General features: G+C 48.3%; 2 protein-coding genes across 5 annotated transcripts in view; both read right to left on the bottom strand.

The window, feature by feature from the left end:
* lhfpl7 (LHFPL tetraspan subfamily member 7) overlaps window positions 1–8,116 on the bottom strand; it is a 57,335-nt gene extending 49,219 nt beyond the window's left edge. Inside the window, exon 1 of the mRNA XM_086160816.1 lies at window positions 7,315–8,116. Coding sequence (XP_086016942.1) covers window positions 7,315–7,776 — 462 coding nt within the window. The 5' untranslated portion in view covers window positions 7,777–8,116. The remainder of the gene's footprint in view (window positions 1–7,314) is intronic.
* A 1,547-nt stretch (window positions 8,117–9,663) lies between these two features.
* akap10 (A kinase (PRKA) anchor protein 10) lies at window positions 9,664–18,175 on the bottom strand. Of its 4 annotated transcripts, XM_086160815.1 has the most exons (15): window positions 17,933–18,174; window positions 16,302–16,349; window positions 15,950–16,138; window positions 14,993–15,409; window positions 14,810–14,908; window positions 14,628–14,712; window positions 14,395–14,518; window positions 13,667–13,803; window positions 13,112–13,256; window positions 12,874–13,035; window positions 12,338–12,447; window positions 12,149–12,231; window positions 12,011–12,063; window positions 11,827–11,919; window positions 9,664–10,876 (listed from the first exon to the last, which is right to left on the bottom strand). In XM_086160815.1, the coding sequence occupies exons 1-15, from the start codon at window positions 17,952–17,954 to the stop codon at window positions 10,871–10,873; spliced, it is 1,773 nt and encodes a 590-aa protein (XP_086016941.1). In that variant the 5' UTR covers window positions 17,955–18,174; the 3' UTR covers window positions 9,664–10,870. The 4 variants fall into 4 exon arrangements, with proteins under 4 accessions (XP_086016941.1, XP_086016940.1, XP_086016937.1 ...); XM_086160814.1 differs by having other exon boundaries at window positions 10,738–10,876; window positions 14,810–15,409; window positions 17,933–18,100; XM_086160811.1 differs by lacking the exon at window positions 9,664–10,876 and having other exon boundaries at window positions 11,516–11,919; window positions 17,933–18,175.
* Window positions 18,176–18,301: the final 126 nt, after the last annotated feature.

Genomic DNA, 18,301 nt, shown 5'->3' with positions numbered 1-18,301 from the left:
ACCGCAATAGTCATACGGGCCCTGTGATTGACAGGTGGCTATTGCGTGTTAAACCCCGCCCCTTGCGCAGAAGATCATCTGAGATTGGCTGACTGTGAGACTGCAGGATGAGCCATAAGATAACAAATGAACGGAGGCTCGCTAAACAGTTAAGTCTGACCTGCAGTACCACTGTTTGGCCACTAGGATGCTTTTCAAAGGAGAAGATAAACAGAACAAGGTGACGCGCCGTACCAGTACAACAATTTTATTTGCGATTGGCGAAGAGAGCTCTTTGGGCTACTTCTCACGTTCCAGGTTGTGCCTCAATGGTGATGGTGAGATTTCCTCTGGCGCAGCTGACACCCGCAAAAAAAATTTGCACCATGCATTCATTCATGAGCCGCAGGCTGAGTGCACGTTTCATAATTCATGCACGCCGTACAGTAGGCGCCGCTGCCGCCGGCAGGTTGGCCCCGCCCACGCTCCTCGGATTACCCGCATCAGTAACACCGAAGTGGAGTCAGGAGTTTGGCGCGACATCGTGACTTCACCTCTTTTCGGACAGATCGGCAACAATCGTGGTCGCGTTTCCCGGTTCCTCTTAGATTCACAGCAGGAATCGAGATCAGGCTTCTCGGCTGCGCTCTTTTATGCGCCTGTCAATCAAGAGGAGGAGGAGGAAGATGTTGCCGACTCCGGTCTGTGGTTGCATCAGCGTTGTCCCCCAGAACCCTGAAAGAGCAGCTGTTGCATTTGGAGGCCCCCCAGAGGCCGGGGCAGGAGTGATGTAAGCGGACAAAAACACGCTAAGCCGAACGCAGCGGGTCGGTAATGAGGCATGCTGCTCGGGATGGGGGGGGTGGGGGTGGGGGTTCCATTCCTTCTCTTCCCAAGCGCTACATTTGAAGGAAAAACAGCGCCGACTCGGAGGAGGATCTGAGAGGACGGACAGTGAGCGGCTACGATGGTTTAGTGGAATCCTGACAGCAAAGGGACAAGGACCTTTTGGAACGTAGTCCAAACGGTCGCTAAGCAACAAATCCACGAGGGAGCAGTCCAGAGTTCACTTCGGGGTTCTAAACAAACATGGCGGCAGCGACAGGGGGGCCAGTACAAGCTAAGAAAGAGGTGGCGCAGTAGATCTTGGTGGTCTATGCGGTCCATAAACTGATAGCGGCATGTGGACGGTGGTTATTTCGATGCCATGTTGTCTTCTTCTTCCCTGCTCCTTTGGATGGTCACGCCGAGCATACCGTGCATCACTCCACCCTGCTACTTCCAGTGGTACTACTTCGTTTGTTGCTCCCCGTGAATGTACAGGAAGTCATCCACGCCGCTGCCACCTCAAGGCCAGACCACCATCACCGTGGTTACCGACGCTGACCATATTTGGGCGTTAACACTAACCAGCTGGTTAGTAAAAGACTCGGAGGCCAAACGTCCACTGTGTGATTGGTCGAACCGACTGAGGACACCTGAAGGGATCACAAGAGCAGCCAAGTCTACGAGAGGGTAAACAAACATGGACGACATCGGCTGGTGCTCGCTGTTGTTAGCGTAGCTCTCTGCTCTGTATGCCAAAACTGTAGTCCAGTTTGGCTACGTCGGCCCCCTTCCTCTTTCACTGCTCACCATTTTTGTTTCAGTATTCCCGCTACTTCCTGTGTCCCGCGGTCGGGTCGTTTGATGAGCACATACCAACCTGTTGGGTCAGCACTAACCATCAAACGTGTTTGATGACAGCAACAGAAGTCAGGACGAGTATGTTCAACTAGCCACGCCCACCACCAGCCCAAGACTAGAGCTAAGTCGAGCTGCTAGGCAACTGGAGAGAGCTAATGCTAGCCGGAGCTGGAAAACTGGGAGTAAAAATCATCCCCTGTACACCTGAAAGTAGTGGTTAGCGGCCAGGCTAACAGCTATGGAGAAACAAGAGCTATCTGAAGGGTCCAGGAGGTCTTCTTGAGATCTTCCTGTTATGCAACTTGAACTTCACTCGCAAAGAGAAGAAATAAATATATAAATAAATAAACTACACACTCGAGACTTGTGTTTTTCTTTTTTCTTCCTTCTTGTGCAGAGGAGCTATACGTCTCGGCGGGTCTCGACGCCAGAGTTATGTTTGGAAGCAGCGGCCGGATCCCGAGGGGGATCTGACAGGAAAACAACTACAAAATAAATAAATAAAACAAAATGAAAAACTAGAGCAGCGAGAAGTACGGTAGGATAAATAAATAAACAAATAAATAAATGAAAATATAAAATCAAAAATTAAAGCTCCAACTAATAAAATGAAACCAACAGATCAATAAATATAGAATAAATTAAATTAAAAACCAGGGCAGCAAGAAATCAAACTAAATAGATAATAAATACATAAATAAATAAAGAATAAAATAAAAAAAGCAGAGCTAGAGCAGCAAGTAGTAAAATTGATTAGTGATAAGTAAATAATACTAAAAATATTAACAAAATTAGATCGATGATAGATAGATAACTAAAATTATCTAAAAAAATCTAGTGTTGCAAGACAGAAAAAAAAAAAAAATTAAATAAATAAATAAGAAAGAAGTAAGCAAGAAATGAAAAATAACTTTAAAAAAAAATACAGAAAAATATAAGAATAAATAAGAAATTCTCCCAGACTCTGGGGGAAATAAATACCGACGGCACCGAACTTGTCCCGCGCTCTGGTTTATACCATCAGTCTTACTGACGGGGGACGGGGGGGGGGGATTCGACACCCAGGGCTACAACTGGCCCAAGTGAACCATCATTCATGGCTGAAAATGGAGGAAGCCCCCCCCCCCCCCATCCAACTCCGTTAAATCAATACATAAACTACCTCCAGCTTCCGCGTGGTGAAGACAGCGGCGGTGACGGATGGAGGGTGGCGCTGCCACGGACCTGCTGACTCAGCGCGTTGAAAAGGCACCCCCCATTCCCCCCCATCCCCAACCGCCAACCCCCCCACCGCCAACTGGCTCCACCGGCGAGACACCAGTCCCAGGATATCAGGCGATGGCGAGGCTGAAGGCAAAACAAAGGGAAAGTTTTTTTTCGCGGTAACCGGATCGCACTCTGGCGCCCCCGAGTGGCCGGGAGCCGTCATTCGCTGCCAAGAAACTCCATCCCTCCGTCCCTACGCCCGTCCATCACACCCGATGAGATCGCAAATTTGCCTCGCTGCCAGCAAGACTGATTTCCTCGCCGTTCCACCGGGTGGTTGGAAATGCAGATGAACCGCCCCAACACACACACACTCATCTCTCCGTAAACCACCTGTTCCATCCATCATCCGGACAGCAGCTCCTCGGCGCCGCCGACCTCCTGACCCTCACAGCCCCGTCGGCTGGCTCCCTTTAAGACCAACCAACGCGCGCGCGCGCACACACACACACACACACACAAACACAGACACACACACCCACACAGACACACACACACACACACACACACACACAAAGATGGGACACCTCATTCCCCGCTAGGTGTAAATTTCATGAATGGTTAATCAGGTGGGAGGAGCTGCGGCACATTTAGCCAGCCGGGGGTGTTTAAAGTGGTACGGTCCATCTTGGCTACCGATAAATAAAGTTCAGAACTCCGCCTGCTCAGCTTCCAGGTCACACGTCTAACTCAAGGCTCGCGAGCCAAATTTCATTTTATGTGGCCCGCAAACGTCTTAAAAGGTCTGATTGTCTTGAAATAAATAAATCAAACACTTGCATTGACAATAAACTACATTTCCCAAAGTTCATGTCGATCATGTTACACGTGAAATGACGGCATCCCGCTGCTAGATTGCAGTGTATCCACATCAATGCCATTTTTGAGAAATATAAATGATCCCTCAATGTCCAGGAAGAGAAAAGTTGATGCAAATGGAAGGCTGTTTCAAGAAATATGGGAATGCATATGTAACATTTTGGATTTAAATGAGAAATAAATTCAGAGTTATTAGAGTCATATTCAGAGTCAATTCAGAGTCATTACATTATGGTTGAATTTAGATACTGTTACTGTTACATGTGGCCCTTTGAGGGCAACCATTTTGCTGATGTGGCCCTCGGTGAAAATGAACATCTCTTTTCAAGGTCTTCGCCATGGAATCAGGCGCATGAGAAGGTGAATAATCAAAACGTATGAATAATGAATGAATGAATGAATGAATGAATGCGCTTTTAAGCAACCGTCCTGGGCGAAGGCCCTGCCAGCTAGCTTGTTAAGCTACCCCAAAATCTAGAAAATGTGGAGTGGGTTAGTGAGGGGCCCTGAGACGGCGACTCCCTTCCCGCTTCAATTGGTGAAACATCAGCATCGGGGAAAGGAAACCCCAAAACAGATGGGGAACGCTTTTGTTTACGCTAACGCTAATGCTAACTTTTCCAGTAAGTTCTTTTTTTCAAAGGGCCTGAAAATTCTGCACCGCTGCGTTGACGAACTCGGCCGTTCATTTCCTTGGAATTGTTGCAAAACGTCTGCGTCTATAAATCAAGCCATCACATGACCCCCCCGCCCCCCACCGCTACAACCTCGCCATTTTAACTTCATCCTCTCTATCTTAACGAGAAAACCTGCAGCCGAACAATGGGATCCCGCCGGAATCCCATTAACGGAGTTATCTTCCCGGTTAACCCTGGTTCCGACCCACTGGGCGGTGAAATGACGTTGGTGGGGGAAGGCGAGGCAAGGGAGGGGAAACCAGGTTCACGCAGCGACACGTGTTTTTTATAGCTTAGAGGTAATTAACCATGGAGACAACGCCACCGCCACTAAGGCCCTCTGCGGCACCTGTTCATTTTGCCTTGCGCGTCCGAAGGGATCCCGACAGATCTGCAAATATCGACAAAATCTACGAGACATGAAACGGTGAGGAAGGTGTCGCCTCGACAATGTTGATGAGAAGTCAGCGGCATGCTGGTGACGTGTTAGCGCCGTATTTTTGCAGATCGAAAAAGAATCTGAAGGAGATTATGAGCGAAACCAAGAAAAGGACAGGATGGGCGGGACGATTTTGGAAGATGGAGGGTGACACACACACACACACACACACACACACACACACACACACACACACACACACACACACACACACACACACGCAGTAGCCACGTCGTCCGTGACATGCGGCGATGGAGTCGTAAAGCCCCTCTGATGAAAACTTAATGACCCCCGTCATCTCGTTAATGGCAGAAAAGCCGCCAGGGTGTGGCTCCGCCTCCAACTGCCGAGTTCAAAAACCGGAGGAAATACAAATATAACCAAATCAGCTGGAAAATTGTAATGGCAAGGAAATACCTGAAAACACACGGGGGAACGGCCGACATGCAAGAAATCTCCAAAATGACCATAATGCACGTAAAAAACTCAGTGAAAATGAGCCGACGGCCTAAAAAAACGGAAGTTTCTCTGAATGTGAAACCAGCACACACACACACGCACACATGCACGCAGCAGCATTACACACAGCCTCTTATTAAGATCCCCTTTCAAATGCTAATTTCCTTCATACATAAATCATCACTCCAGAGGTGCTCACACTCCTTCTTCCCCTTTTTCTTCTTGTTTGAGGTGTTTGCTGGGGGTTTGGGTATTGGAGGAGGTGGTGGTGGTGGTGGTGGTGGGGGGGGGGCAGGAAGGAGGAGGGGGTGGGTTTGTTCGCATAGTTTGCGGTCGGGGCGAAATCAGACTCTGCCGCCGTTTCGGCTTCTTGGGATCCTCTCTGCTTTCACTTAAACAACAGACTCGAACCCAAGACCTTCGCTGAAGTCCGAGTGGAGAGCTCTGAAGAGCCACCAAACGGGAAAGAAAATGACTGGACTGAAAACAACCAGTCTGGACCAGAAGCCACCAGAAAGAGGTGACTTCTGGACTGCCAATGACCAGGCCGGGTCGTGAACAACCAGACTCGACCAATATCTTACAGACTGGACAGAAAAAACTGGGCCAGCAACAACCAGACTAGACAAGAGACGACTAGACTGGACTACAAATTATTAGACCGGACAAGAAACTGGACCATAAGCAACCAGACTGGGCTACAATCTAACAGACTGGACCGGAAACAACCAGGAGGGACCAGATCTTACTCGTCAGGAAACTGGTCTGAGAAAAAAAGACTTGACCAGAAGCTGGGCCGCCAATAACCAGACTGGACCACCAATGACCAGACCAGACACGGGACCACAAACAACCAGACTCCAGCAGAAACTACCAGACTGGATCACCAATTACCAGACCCGACCAGAAACAGGACCTCAAACAACCAGACTGGACCTGAGTCTTACAGACTGGGCCAGGAACAACCAGAATGGACCAAAATCTACCTTACTGAAAACAACCAGACTACACCAGAAAACACCAGACTTGACCAGGAACTCAGCTGGCAAAAACAAGACTGGACCAGAAACAACTAGTCTGGACCAAGAACTACCAGACCAGAACAGAAACTGGACCACAAACAACCAAACTGAACTGAAAAGAGCCCGACTGGACCAAATTCTACCAGGATTGACCACAAATTACCAGACCTGACCAGAATCTGAACCACAAATAACCAGACTTGACCAGGAAAAACCAGAATGGACCAGATTCTGCTCCAGAAAATGCCGGACCTGACCGGGAACTGGAATGCCAACAACCAAACAGGATCAAATCTACCTTCTGTGACCACAAACAACCAGAACCAGAAAGAAACTGGACCAGAAACTAACACATGACCAGACCACAGCTGAAAAGGGACCACAAATAACCAGACTCGAGCAGAAACTACCAGCCTGAGACAAAAAAATGACAGACTGGACCAGGGACTACTAGGATGGACCACCAATTGCCAGACCGGACCTCAACCTAATCTACAAACAGCTAGACTGGACCAAAATCTACCTTCCCAGACCACAAACAACCAGACCGGACCAGGTTCTAGCAGTCAGGAAACTACCAGACTGGGCTCCAAACAACCAGACTGGACCAGGGACTACCAGAATGGACCACCAACTACCAGACTGGACCAGAACCTGGACCAGAAACAGCCAGACTGAATTCTACCAGCCAGGAAACAACCAGACTGGAAAGGAAGTCAGAGAAACTTAAGCAGGGAGCGGACAGAAAATAAAGTACCGGCTTCAAAAAAGGAGCAGAAAAGTCCATGTTTGAAATAAACTCCATGTTCAGAGCAAAGAAATTGCCCCAAAAAAATTTGTTAAGAAGATACAGCCTGAAGCAAAGCGGACCCGCCCCCGAAACCTCGCGATATTTCCCGTAATGCCTCTTTTCCATTTAAAAACAAACAAAAAACAACTTCAAAAGTCCCACACGCGTGTCACCCACCTGCCACGAACCGGACGGGATCTCGGCGAATCTCCCGAGACCTCCGAAGGCGTAGCAGCGGTACATGAGGTCCAGGGACTCGGAGCAGTGCCACAGCAGGCCGAAGCTCACCGAGTCCCGGCCGCCGCCGTGGTGGAGCGGCGGCGGGGGAGGAGGGCGGTGGTGCTGCTGGTGGTGGTGGTGAGGATGAGGAGGAGCAGGTGGAGCGGGAGGATGGCCGCCGGTGCTCCTCAGATGCTCCTTGACGATCCAGGCCGGGGAGATGAAGCTGAAGCTGCAGACGGCCACCAGCGCGGAGGACAGCAGCACCCAGAAGCAGCCCACGCAGCTGAACATGGTGGCGGCCGGAAGTGGACCGAACCCGAACCGCGCTGCGTCTTCTTCCTCTTCTTCTTCCTCTTCTTCTCCTTCTTCTTCTTCTTCTTCTTCTTCTTCTCTGTCCCGTCCCAGGAGCGAATGCATTTGGATCTCACGCCTTCAAAATAAAGGCACTTCCAACTTCACCCCGCCTTTGTTTGTTTGTTTTTTTTGTTTGTTGTTTGTTTGTTTATTTGTTGTGGTTCCGGTCGACGTGACAACCGGATCCGGAAGACTCGCGCGTGGCGGGAGTGGGGAGGGGGGTGGTGGGGGCTCGCGCCTGGAGCCGATCCGCAGGCGCTTGCGGCGCGGGAAGCGAAACGTCCGCACGTGATGAGCGCGCGGGCGGCTACGTGTTCCGCCCGGGCGTTGTCATGACAGCGGCGGCGTGCGGCGCGCGAGGCTCCGGTCCGGTGCGGTGTGCCGAACCGTCTGCTCACGCACATGCGCGCGCTCGCGGCGCCGCACTTTGCGCCTCGGCGGGCGGACGCGCGAGGGAGAGAGAGAGAGAGAGAGAGAAAGTGCGTGAAGCTCTCGACACGGGACAGCGGTGCGTTTCCTCTACGGGATTTTCAAAATAAAATTGTAAAACTCCCTCAATCTGCAGCTGGGATTAAATGTCCTCAAATTGTCATCAATTCAAAAAAGCAAAAAAATGAATTAGATCTCGAAAAGAAACGAGATGACATGATAAACTATCCATTTGGTTTTATTTAATTGAATTTTATTTCAACAAGAATTCACCATGACCTGGATGACTGAGAAGCTCCACAGACATCTGGTGTTATTATACTCCTATAAATTATTTATCTGAAACCAACTTATATTTCTATTGGTGTTATATTATCAAACATATATATATACATTTTTTAACTATATTTACATCCATCATCTTTGTTTATTTCCCTTCCTCTCATTGGTTGTAGTGAGCATCCCCTCAATTTCCTCTGGGGTCTTAAGTATTTCTGATTTGGAAAGTAAAAAACCTAAATTCAGCCAAAATAAATATTTAAAAATAACAACACAATTAGATTTTACAAAAATCAAGGAGAAAATGACAAAGAAGCGGAATAAGTTATCAAATATGCCCTAGTGGAAATGTTTAGATCGATCAAGTTTAGAATTAAATTTTTAAAGGAGTCCAATCATCTGATCATTAGCATGACAAGAATCTAATGTGTAATAATAATGGTGATGATGACGACAACAAATAAAAATTAAAGCAGCCGATGTTTTGGGCCTTAAGTTAAGCTGTATTATTACCATATAATGAACCAAAATCTAAATATCATATATATAGGTAGATATATCTATCAATATATAGTCACAATCTGACGTATAAACAACTTTATTAGCCTTGTTGGTGTCTCGATGAAAAGGGTTCAGTCCAGTTTTTCCCCGAATGCTCTTATTTTGAAAGGCCGGAAAGGTCATTTTCGGTGCCATACTCACTGTCAATTTGCAACTTCACGGTGGAAGTTCGCGTGCACCTGATCGCGCAAAACGAACTTGAAATACCACGATTTAAAAAGTTGCACGACTGCAGGATTTCATGTGCGTGAACACCTATTAGTTCGTTATTCTGGTGCGCTAATTACTAAGCGGCGACAGGTGCATGTCAATGATTTGTTAGCGTCTCAGCCAATGAGAGCTCCGCGTTGGATCACCCCCCCACCCCCAACACGGGCAACTCATTGGGCGTTAAATAATAAAATTAAGCATGCTCACGAAATAGCACTTTCGATTGCGTGCGCTCATAACAAAACAGGAATTATTCATATATATTTTCTATATATTTAAATTTGATATTTAAATTGTATAGAAAAAAAACTGACCTGATTCTACGGCATATAGCGCCCTCTGCTGGCCAGAAGGTATCATCACAGCCTTGTGGTTTTGTCACGTAGACAAATGAATAAATAAAAATAAGATGAAAGTAAAATCAATTAAATAAAAACAAAAACAAAAATAAAGGATATCCGGTCAAAGATTTTATAATATGTGTATTTAAATCAAACACAATTTAAATATATTTAGATTAAGTACACATACATGAGAAAACACTAGTGGTACACGGTACCAAGCAGAATTCGTTTTCTGGTTTCTTTTCCACACCTTAATAAGGCTCCATGGAATTAATAATAATAATAAAAAAAATTATTGATCACTTCTTCAGTCTGAACAATCCAGTCAGATCCAACTTACAGCGGTAACCATTTAAAAAAAAACATAAACGGGATAAACCAGAAATCTACATTATATATACATATATATATATATGTATATATATATATAATTATATATTTATAACATTTAGGACAAGGATGTTTTTTTTCCATCACAAATGGAGTTCTTCAGTTCATCATGGAGTAGTTTCTTCTATGCTCTGAAAAGGTGCCAGGAGTCGGGGTGGTCAGGCGCATCGACGCCGCCCTCCCCATTTTACAGTACGAGGAGCGGCGCTCCTGCGGGGGTCCGTCCATGCTGCATTCAGGCGTCATCCAGCAGACGGGACGTGGGATTGAACACCAGTGCGGCGGGGTCATGAAGATATATATATTGAATAAAATATTTTAAAAATATTCCCACCCAAAAAAAAGATTAGTTTCCACCCCAGAGTGGGGATCCACTGATTGGATCTGAAATCAAATGTAATAAATCTCTAAAACAGGATTTCAAGCTAGGAATTTTTTTCCATCTACTTTTTTCAATGGCGTCTGAAAAGTATTTGAATTCATCACACCGCCGCTGGCTTGGCTTTACGACAAGCAGCCCGCCGTCTGTCCGGTCCTGAACGCACCACGAGGAAGGGTCCGAGAAGGGAATGGATTAGAAAAGGTGTGGTGAGGAAGCGGCGCCACACGGCCGCGGCGGCGTCCTCCATCGGTTCCGATACAACATATTTTTGTTTTGTTTTTCCGACACAAGATGGCCAGCGGAGGCGCTTCCCGGTTGACCCTCGGGAACCGTGTGTACCTTTGACAGCGTCCTGGAGTCTGAAGACTGGAGCCATTAATGTTCTTCAAGTTTTCCTCATTCAGTGATGATCTCACACACACACACACTCTTTCACACACACACACACTCACGCGTACACTCGCACAGGATGTGAAGGTGCTTGGAAGCGGCCGATGGGGGCGTGGCCTCCGCGGGGAAGAGGAGACGTTCCTCTGGGTTCCTCGGCAGGTTCCTCAGGGGGTCATAACTGTGGACGCATCGGGGCGGAGGAGACAGGCGTTAAAGGATAGCAGCGCTCCGCTCTGATTGGCCAGTTCAGGACAAAAAGGGGTGTTCACTTCCTGGGTCAGGCTTTTATTTTTTCACGTCTCCATAAGCGTTCACTTCCTGTGACGGCATGTCACTTTTATTTTTAATTCAGACTTTTTTTTAAATCTCAGAAAGCCTTCACTTCCTGCTTTAGCTTTTCCATGATTTTTATTCAGGCTTTTATTTTTGTATCGAAAAGCCTTCTCTTCCTGGTTTGGCACTTCACGCTTCTGACCCCAGGCTTTTATTCTTTTAAAATCTCAGAAAGCCATCACTTCCTGTTTTGCATATTAAGGTTTCTTAATTTGGGCTTTATTTTTTAAAATCTCAGCAGGCCTCCACTTCCTGTATTGGCACTTCAATGCTTATTACGTCAGGCTTTTATTTTTTGCTTTTCAAGAGGCCATCACTCCCTGTTTCAGCATATTACTTGTATTTTCAATTCAGGCTTTTATTTATTTTTTTAATCTCAGAAAGCCTTCACTTCCAGTTTGGTAGGATCAAAGTTTCTTAAGTCAGGCTTTCAATTTCTTAAATCTCAGGGAGCCTTCACTTTCTTATTCAGCATTTCAACATCTTTTGTCAGGCTTTTATTTATTAAATTTCAGGAAACTTTCACTTCCTGTTTTGGTATTTTTCATTAAAACGTAACTTTATTTACACTTCTTCTGACAACAACAAAGGAAACAATTAAAAAGAAACACAAGGTTCAAGAAGGCTCTGGAACAGGAAGTGAGGCCGGTTCAAGACCAGAACGCCGATGTTCGCCCTCCAATCATTAAAATGTGATTGTCTGGGCCGCCGTGGCCCCGCCCGCCGGGCCCTGGCCCTGCCCACCGGGCCGCCCTGACCCCGTCTGAGCCCCAAGAGGGGCTTCCGGCGGCGTACCTTGGTGGCCTTTGCCGGACTGTCGTGATTGGACTGGTGGACGACGTCGTTGACGATCATCTTGGCGATCTGCCACGCCATCTCCTCTTGAGCCTTGGCGGCGAGAGACGTACGGTAAGTGGCCGCCGGACGGTAAGATACTAACACAGTGTAAACGAGGAAGGGGTTTTCAGAGGGGGTTCACCTCGTCCGAATTTCCTTGCACCCACTTCTTCATGGCTTGCGAGAACATAGAACCTACAGCGGGAGGGAGAGTGAAAGGGACCAATGACTAAGCGTCACATGCAGGCCGCGCCCACTGCTGCCGCCACTTGATTCCTACCTTTGGATTTCTTAACATCTGGCTCAGGCTCCGCCTCCCTGATGAACTGGCCAAGCTCATTCACCCTGCCGAATGTCATCTTTCTGGCTCAGGGAAGGATGACAGAGAAGGACGCTTAGCTTCTAGTGTATGTGTGTACAAGAACATGGGCTGACCTTTGACCTTTTGTAGCTGGTGGCATTCACTCACCCGGCATACGGCCTCTGGTAGAGGGACTCGGGGTCCAGGCTCGCCACGTCCACCGTTATGGCCTCGTCAAAGTTCTTCAGGATCTTAACCGCCGCCTTTTTGGAGCCGCACTGCAGCCAGAAAGAAAAATAATAATCAAATGATTATATATATGTATACATATACATATATATATTACACAAACACACACGCAGAGCATAAATGGGCTTTTACCCTTTTTTCACCCTTTTACTTTTACAAACACGTTTGAATTACTTCCTCTCCTGCGCTTCTTTCTTGTTGCCATGGTTACTTCAAAAACATCACAAAAAAAAAACAAACAAACAAAAAAAAAACAATCCCACACTTGTCTCTGTTGAGACTTCATGGGGGAGCGAAGTAAACTAGCACAATGGTGACAGTTAGCTGCTATATTATTGTGAAGCTAAGTGAGTGCAAAGCTACGTTAGCGTGAAGCTAAGTGAGGGCGGCTTACGGACCAACATGGGAGGTTCGGGGGGAAGCAGGAAGCGGGGGGAGGGGTAGCGTCGGATCACCTGGGTCTGCGATCCGTCGCCAGCGTTGGAGGCTGAGCGCTCGGCGTCAGCGGGACCACCCTGGATGCCCGATCCCGGGTACTCATCGGCCCGCACCGAGTTGAGCAGGTCGCTCAGGTACTTGTAGTAAAGATTATTGGACAGAAACCCTGGCATGTAGACCTGGAACACAGCACACTGCTACACTCTGACAAAACAGGGGTTGGGTTTATGGAGGGTGGTGGTGGTGGACGCTGACCTTTTCCATGGTGGTCCAGGCCTGCCGGAGGGGGGTGGTGAAGCAGTCGGGGAGGGGCCCCCCTTCCCGGCAGATGTTGGACTCAATCTCCATGCGGACGGAGTCGCCGAATCCCAGGGGATTGGTGGCCTGAAGAGAGAAGTACCTGCCAAAGGAGATGGTCACCAGGGTCAAAGGTCATGCCTTGTATTACATCCCCTCCCACCTGTCCCCGGCTTCCCCTTCAGCGGCTAGGGGGGGATGCAACGTCTGTATTTACAACCAAGCAACTACTCGGGGCTTCGCCTTTAGAGCCCTGCTTCCCCCGGTGTGTCATCAGTTGGCCTCCTACTTTTCTGTGACCAAGCATTTCCTAGCTTCCCCTGCAACACAGCCTGTAACGTGTGCCGCGTTACATCACATGACTACACCCCCTTCCACGTCAGCTTCCCCATGCGTTAAAGCCATTAACGGCTTCCCCTTTCACCGTGCCTCCTCAGTAGCACCTGATGTATCAGCAGCTATGCAGATGATACTGTGGTGTGCATGTAGCGCTAACACACTTGCTGAACGTACTTGTCGTAGAGGATCATGGCGTCGTTCTGGGCCTCCTGACCGTCGTACTGGCCCTTCTTGGCCGCCAGTTGGTTCTGGAAGTTGTCGGCTGCCAGCCAGAACTGCAGGACGTTCATGGCCTCCTCCTTCTCCATGTACTGGGGGGGGTAACAGCAGGGCATGTATAAATATATGCATAAATTCTCCAAGACACCAAACTTATCATTATTCCATTTTTACAACCCACGCGTACCACGGATCACCTTCTTTCATTTCTGTTTCTATTTTGTACTCTACTATATATTTTGTAAAGGGACTTTCATTTGCATCCGCATTCTTTATTTGCATATTCTTTCTATTATTACTATTTGCGTAATGAATTTCCCCGTCGTGGGATCTATAAAGTCCGTCTTATCTTATCTTAAATTACACCGAACCAGGAAGTGAGCAGATCCCTGACGTTAACCCTTAAGTTCCCAGGAGTAACCCAGGGCATTCAAGTAAAAATAAACCCTTCAAATATACTATACCCTTAACTTTGAGCAGTTGAACACAAGGTTAATTCACCATGCCACTAAATATATTAGCCTTTAATTGTGAAGTGCTTCCTGAAGCCATCACATGAATTTATAATTACTGCAATTTTATTATTAATTTCTTGTTATTATTGTATTGTACTCTAATATATATTAATCAATAATTGTACTCATTTTTTTTCTCTAAATCCCGTGTTCCAGCGCTTCCCGCACCTCTGAGAAGTAGAAGAGTGCCGACTCGCAGAACAAGATGTCCGCTAGGAAGACTGAGCCGCTGGTCAGCACCTCGATCTGGTATTTACAGAAGTGATGGCTCCGCAAGAACTCGCTGAAATGGCTGCGAGGAAGAAGGGGGGGTAAAAAAAAAAACAAAAAAAAAAAACATGGTGGGTGGGGGTAAAATGTCAGCAAACACGGGAAGTGTGACACCCGGAGGTAAAACTCACTGCTGCTCCAGCAGGACGACGACCATGGACTGGGCGATGACGAAGCAGTTGGGGTCGACCATCCCGTCCTCGCCGCAGATCTTAGCTGTGCACAGGAACCGGAGGGAGGAGAAGGAAGCAAACAATGAATCTCCGGCGAGCGGGTGACACCCCCGCGTCCAATCAGGTGACGGTTGCCTCACCGACAATGTCGTTACGGAGCTGGTCGGTGATAGGGATGGGCCTGGTGGCGTCCGGGGAGATGTACTTGGTGAAGATGGTCACGGCGTCCTTTTCGATACCTGCAACAGAGCCGCGGTGGTTAGAGCGAAGGGTTTTTCCTCGACGTTGGGAAGCCCCGTCCCCTCCCCCCGCACGGCGCTCACTCTTCATGAGGGTCTCGGAGAGGTCCCGCAGGGTGCTGCCCGTCTTGAAGGGGGTCCCCGTCCTGGAGGGAGCCTCCTTGGTTGGGGTTTCCGCCCGATTGGAGGAGCTGCCACGTTCCTCACCACCGTCCCGGACGGCGGGCGCCCGAGGAGGCTCCGCCCCCTCCGGCGGGGCCGGCACCGGCTCAGCGAGGGAGCTGTGCTTGACCGAGTTGAGGCTGTGCGCCCGGACCCGCGACCAGCTGGACGAACGGAAGCCCTCGGCCTCCAGCCAGAAGCGCACCAGGTGGTCTGCGCCGCGGAGCTCCATGGAGTGCATGTAGTGAGGGATGGCCACGTTGTCCCGCAGAACCTGGTCCACCGTCTTGGAGAGGCGGGAGCGGGTCTCCTGCGGCTGGTAGTTCACGCTGGAGTGACCTGAGTGGAGGGGGAGGAGTCACGATTAAAATCTGCACTCCATTGGCTGTTCTGTGAATGGCGAGACGGATCGCCAAAAAAGAAGTTCCTCCAATCAGATTCCTGCCTTTACTTCTTGCTTAATTTCATCACGCGCCAAACAGGCTAAGTGACCGTCTGGTATGCTAATCTGTGACAGAGCGCTTATCACACCACTAGTGGCAGCGGACCGTCAAGGTCATTGTAACTTCCTGGATCTGTTCTCAGCTGCAGATCTGACCTCCATTAAAAAACAGGAGAGGTTCCTGTGTGTGTGTGGCCACGTTGCCCCCCCCCCCCCCCGCGCTCTTTATCTAATCTTAAACCCTCCTGATTTAAAGCTAAAAACAAAAAATAGACGTGAAGTCACGTGACTCCAGCAATACTGTGGCGTGACCTTGGCAGCCAATCACGTGGCGGCTCAAGACCTCGAGGGGGGACCACAGGAAGGAGCCCCCAGGCAGATATTTGTTTATGAATAAACAGACTGTGGGCGCCATCTTAAAAAATAGGCCTTTTTACCGAGGTCGCCAAAGTGCGCCGCCTCCATGTGGCTCGGCTGCTTCTTGAGGATGGCGGTGCGGCCGCGGGCGAAGGAGTCCATGTTTGCGGAGATGGCGTTGATAGCCACATGGCTAGGCCCGGCTGCCTCCTGGATGGCATGGTGGTTCCTCAGCGCCAGCGACGGCGAGTGGGGGCTGGCGGGAGCTGCTGGGGCAGGAGAGAGATCAGACGGTGTCATTACACATCACGTTTACCCAGCTGATGGTCAAAGGCCAACTCTCGAATCCCGCTGGGATATGATGTTTCTCTGTTTTTTCCACCGAGGCAGCTGGGAGATTTTTGGACGGGTAGTTCGCTATCAGGTGCTCACCTCGAATGACTTTGGCGTCCGGCGCTCGCTCAGGTTCTTTGCCTTTGGCTGCAAAAATAAAACAACAACACAAAGTTGTCAGATTAGAGACACCGGCGATGAACTGCGCCGCCATCATAAGCTTCATCTCTTCCTTTCCACACAGTGCCCATTATAAACCTTATTTTCACTTTGCCCATTATTATGCCATTTTCCCCCAAAATTCTATTTTTCTATGTAGTATTATAAATATTCTGGGTAATTCCAGAAATTTTTGTCTTCAGAATACATCAGGGAAAAACTGTGGTTTTGTTTTATTGTCTTTTTACTTTGACCTATCGTTCTCTCAAGCAGAATTCTTCTTCTTCTTTCGGCTTTTCCCTTCAGGGGTCGCCACAGCGAATCAACTTTCTCCATCTAACCCTATTCTCTGTATCTTCCTCTCTCACACCAACTACCTTCATATCCTCTCACTACATCCATAAATCTTCTCTTTGGTCTTCCTCGAGACCTCTTGCCTGGCAGCTCCAATTCCAGCATTCGTCTACCAATATATTCTCTATCCCTCCTCTGTACATGACTGAACAGAATACATGATTTTAATAACAATAACAATAATAATAACGATAATAATTTTAAACTGCAAAACCTCAGTAGTAATGCAGCTGTGTTTTTCCTTTCTTCTCTTGCTTCTCTCCTGGAGACATCCCCTCATCCATACCATGACAACACTCACTTCCTCTTCCACATCCACATCCTGAGTCACATTGTTCGGAGGCCACTTTCTCCAGGTTCTACAGTTCTGTCAGAGCTGCTGCGTCAGCAGCACTGGCTCCTTTATCACTCCAACATGTACAAGTCTGTATGGTGAAGTTTCGAGATGGATGCAATCCATCTTTACTAAGAGCTTTTCTGTGTGTCATTAAGATGCCGCTTCTAAATCTATGTTGGATAATAAAGTGCATCTTCTTTCATATATACTTTTCTGGAAAGTCCTGGTGCACTTTGCGGGTTTGCAGAGTGCACTCAGCCCGAAATAGCGGCAGAGCTGCTGTTTATAGCCGCAAAGACAGGCCAATTCAATTAAGGTTAGCTGCTGATGCTAATTGGAGTGGGAGAAGACGCCATGCCTGTTGTAGTTTTTTCCCCCACGGGATACACATTAGGGGTCGGCTAGCACCCCTGGCAGGGTATAAAAAAACAAATCGTCAACAAACTTATTTATCATATTTTGAGGCAGTATAACGAGGCTAGCCGCCACAGTGCACCTCTATATCTATAGATTGGCAATTCGATAGAACAACTACTGTTATTTATTATGTTAAACCCGTGTTTTAGAGGTGTAATTGTCATGATTTGGCAAAATGGTTAGCTTCTGCCGTGGCAGTGATAGCTGCAAAGGGAGGAGGGTGGGCTAAGCTAACCTATGCTGCACTAAGCTAGCCGTGGTACTGCAGTTAGCAAAAGGCAGCGCGGCGACAAATTTACGCCGACACTCGTATGCGTGAATTTGGCTCCACGGAAGCCACATCCACGGACTAGTCGGTCACATCTCATCTCTTTTATTTACCCCCACCCCTCCGCCGCCGGGGTCTCCTACCCGCTAGCCACCGTCGACTAAGCAGCGGCTCACAGGCGGCTTCCTTCCTTACCTTTCCTCTTGAAAAACGACATGACGAGCTTCACACACGGAGTGCTTCCTCAGTTCACTGACACCATCCCGGGGAGCCGTGGGTCCCTTCATTCAAGTGCATCGGTCCCGCGGCGTCCGGTCGGGTGGGCCGGTGGTTCGGCTCGGCAGCCCGGTTCGAGCCCCCGCTGTCAGATTCCGAATTTCCCCAAGTCCGAGACCCGCTCCGCGGCCATGTTGTCAATAGACACCTTACTTCCGGCCTGCAAGGAACAGTGGCATTGTGGGAAATGTAGTCCGAAGAGGGCGGAAGCGTTACATGAGTGAGTATTGAGTCCTTATTCAGTCAACTTTTATGCCTCTAAAACATGAATTAGACACTTTTCTTTTT

This window comes from Fistularia commersonii, chromosome 15 (assembly GCF_037954325.1).
Source record: "Fistularia commersonii isolate RoL2024-O1a breed Wild chromosome 15, RoL_Fcom_v1.0, whole genome shotgun sequence".
NCBI classification, from domain to species: Eukaryota; Metazoa; Chordata; class Actinopteri; order Syngnathiformes; family Fistulariidae; genus Fistularia; species Fistularia commersonii.
Note: the sequence above shows the minus strand (reverse complement) of the source record. Positions and strands in the feature narration are given on the sequence as shown.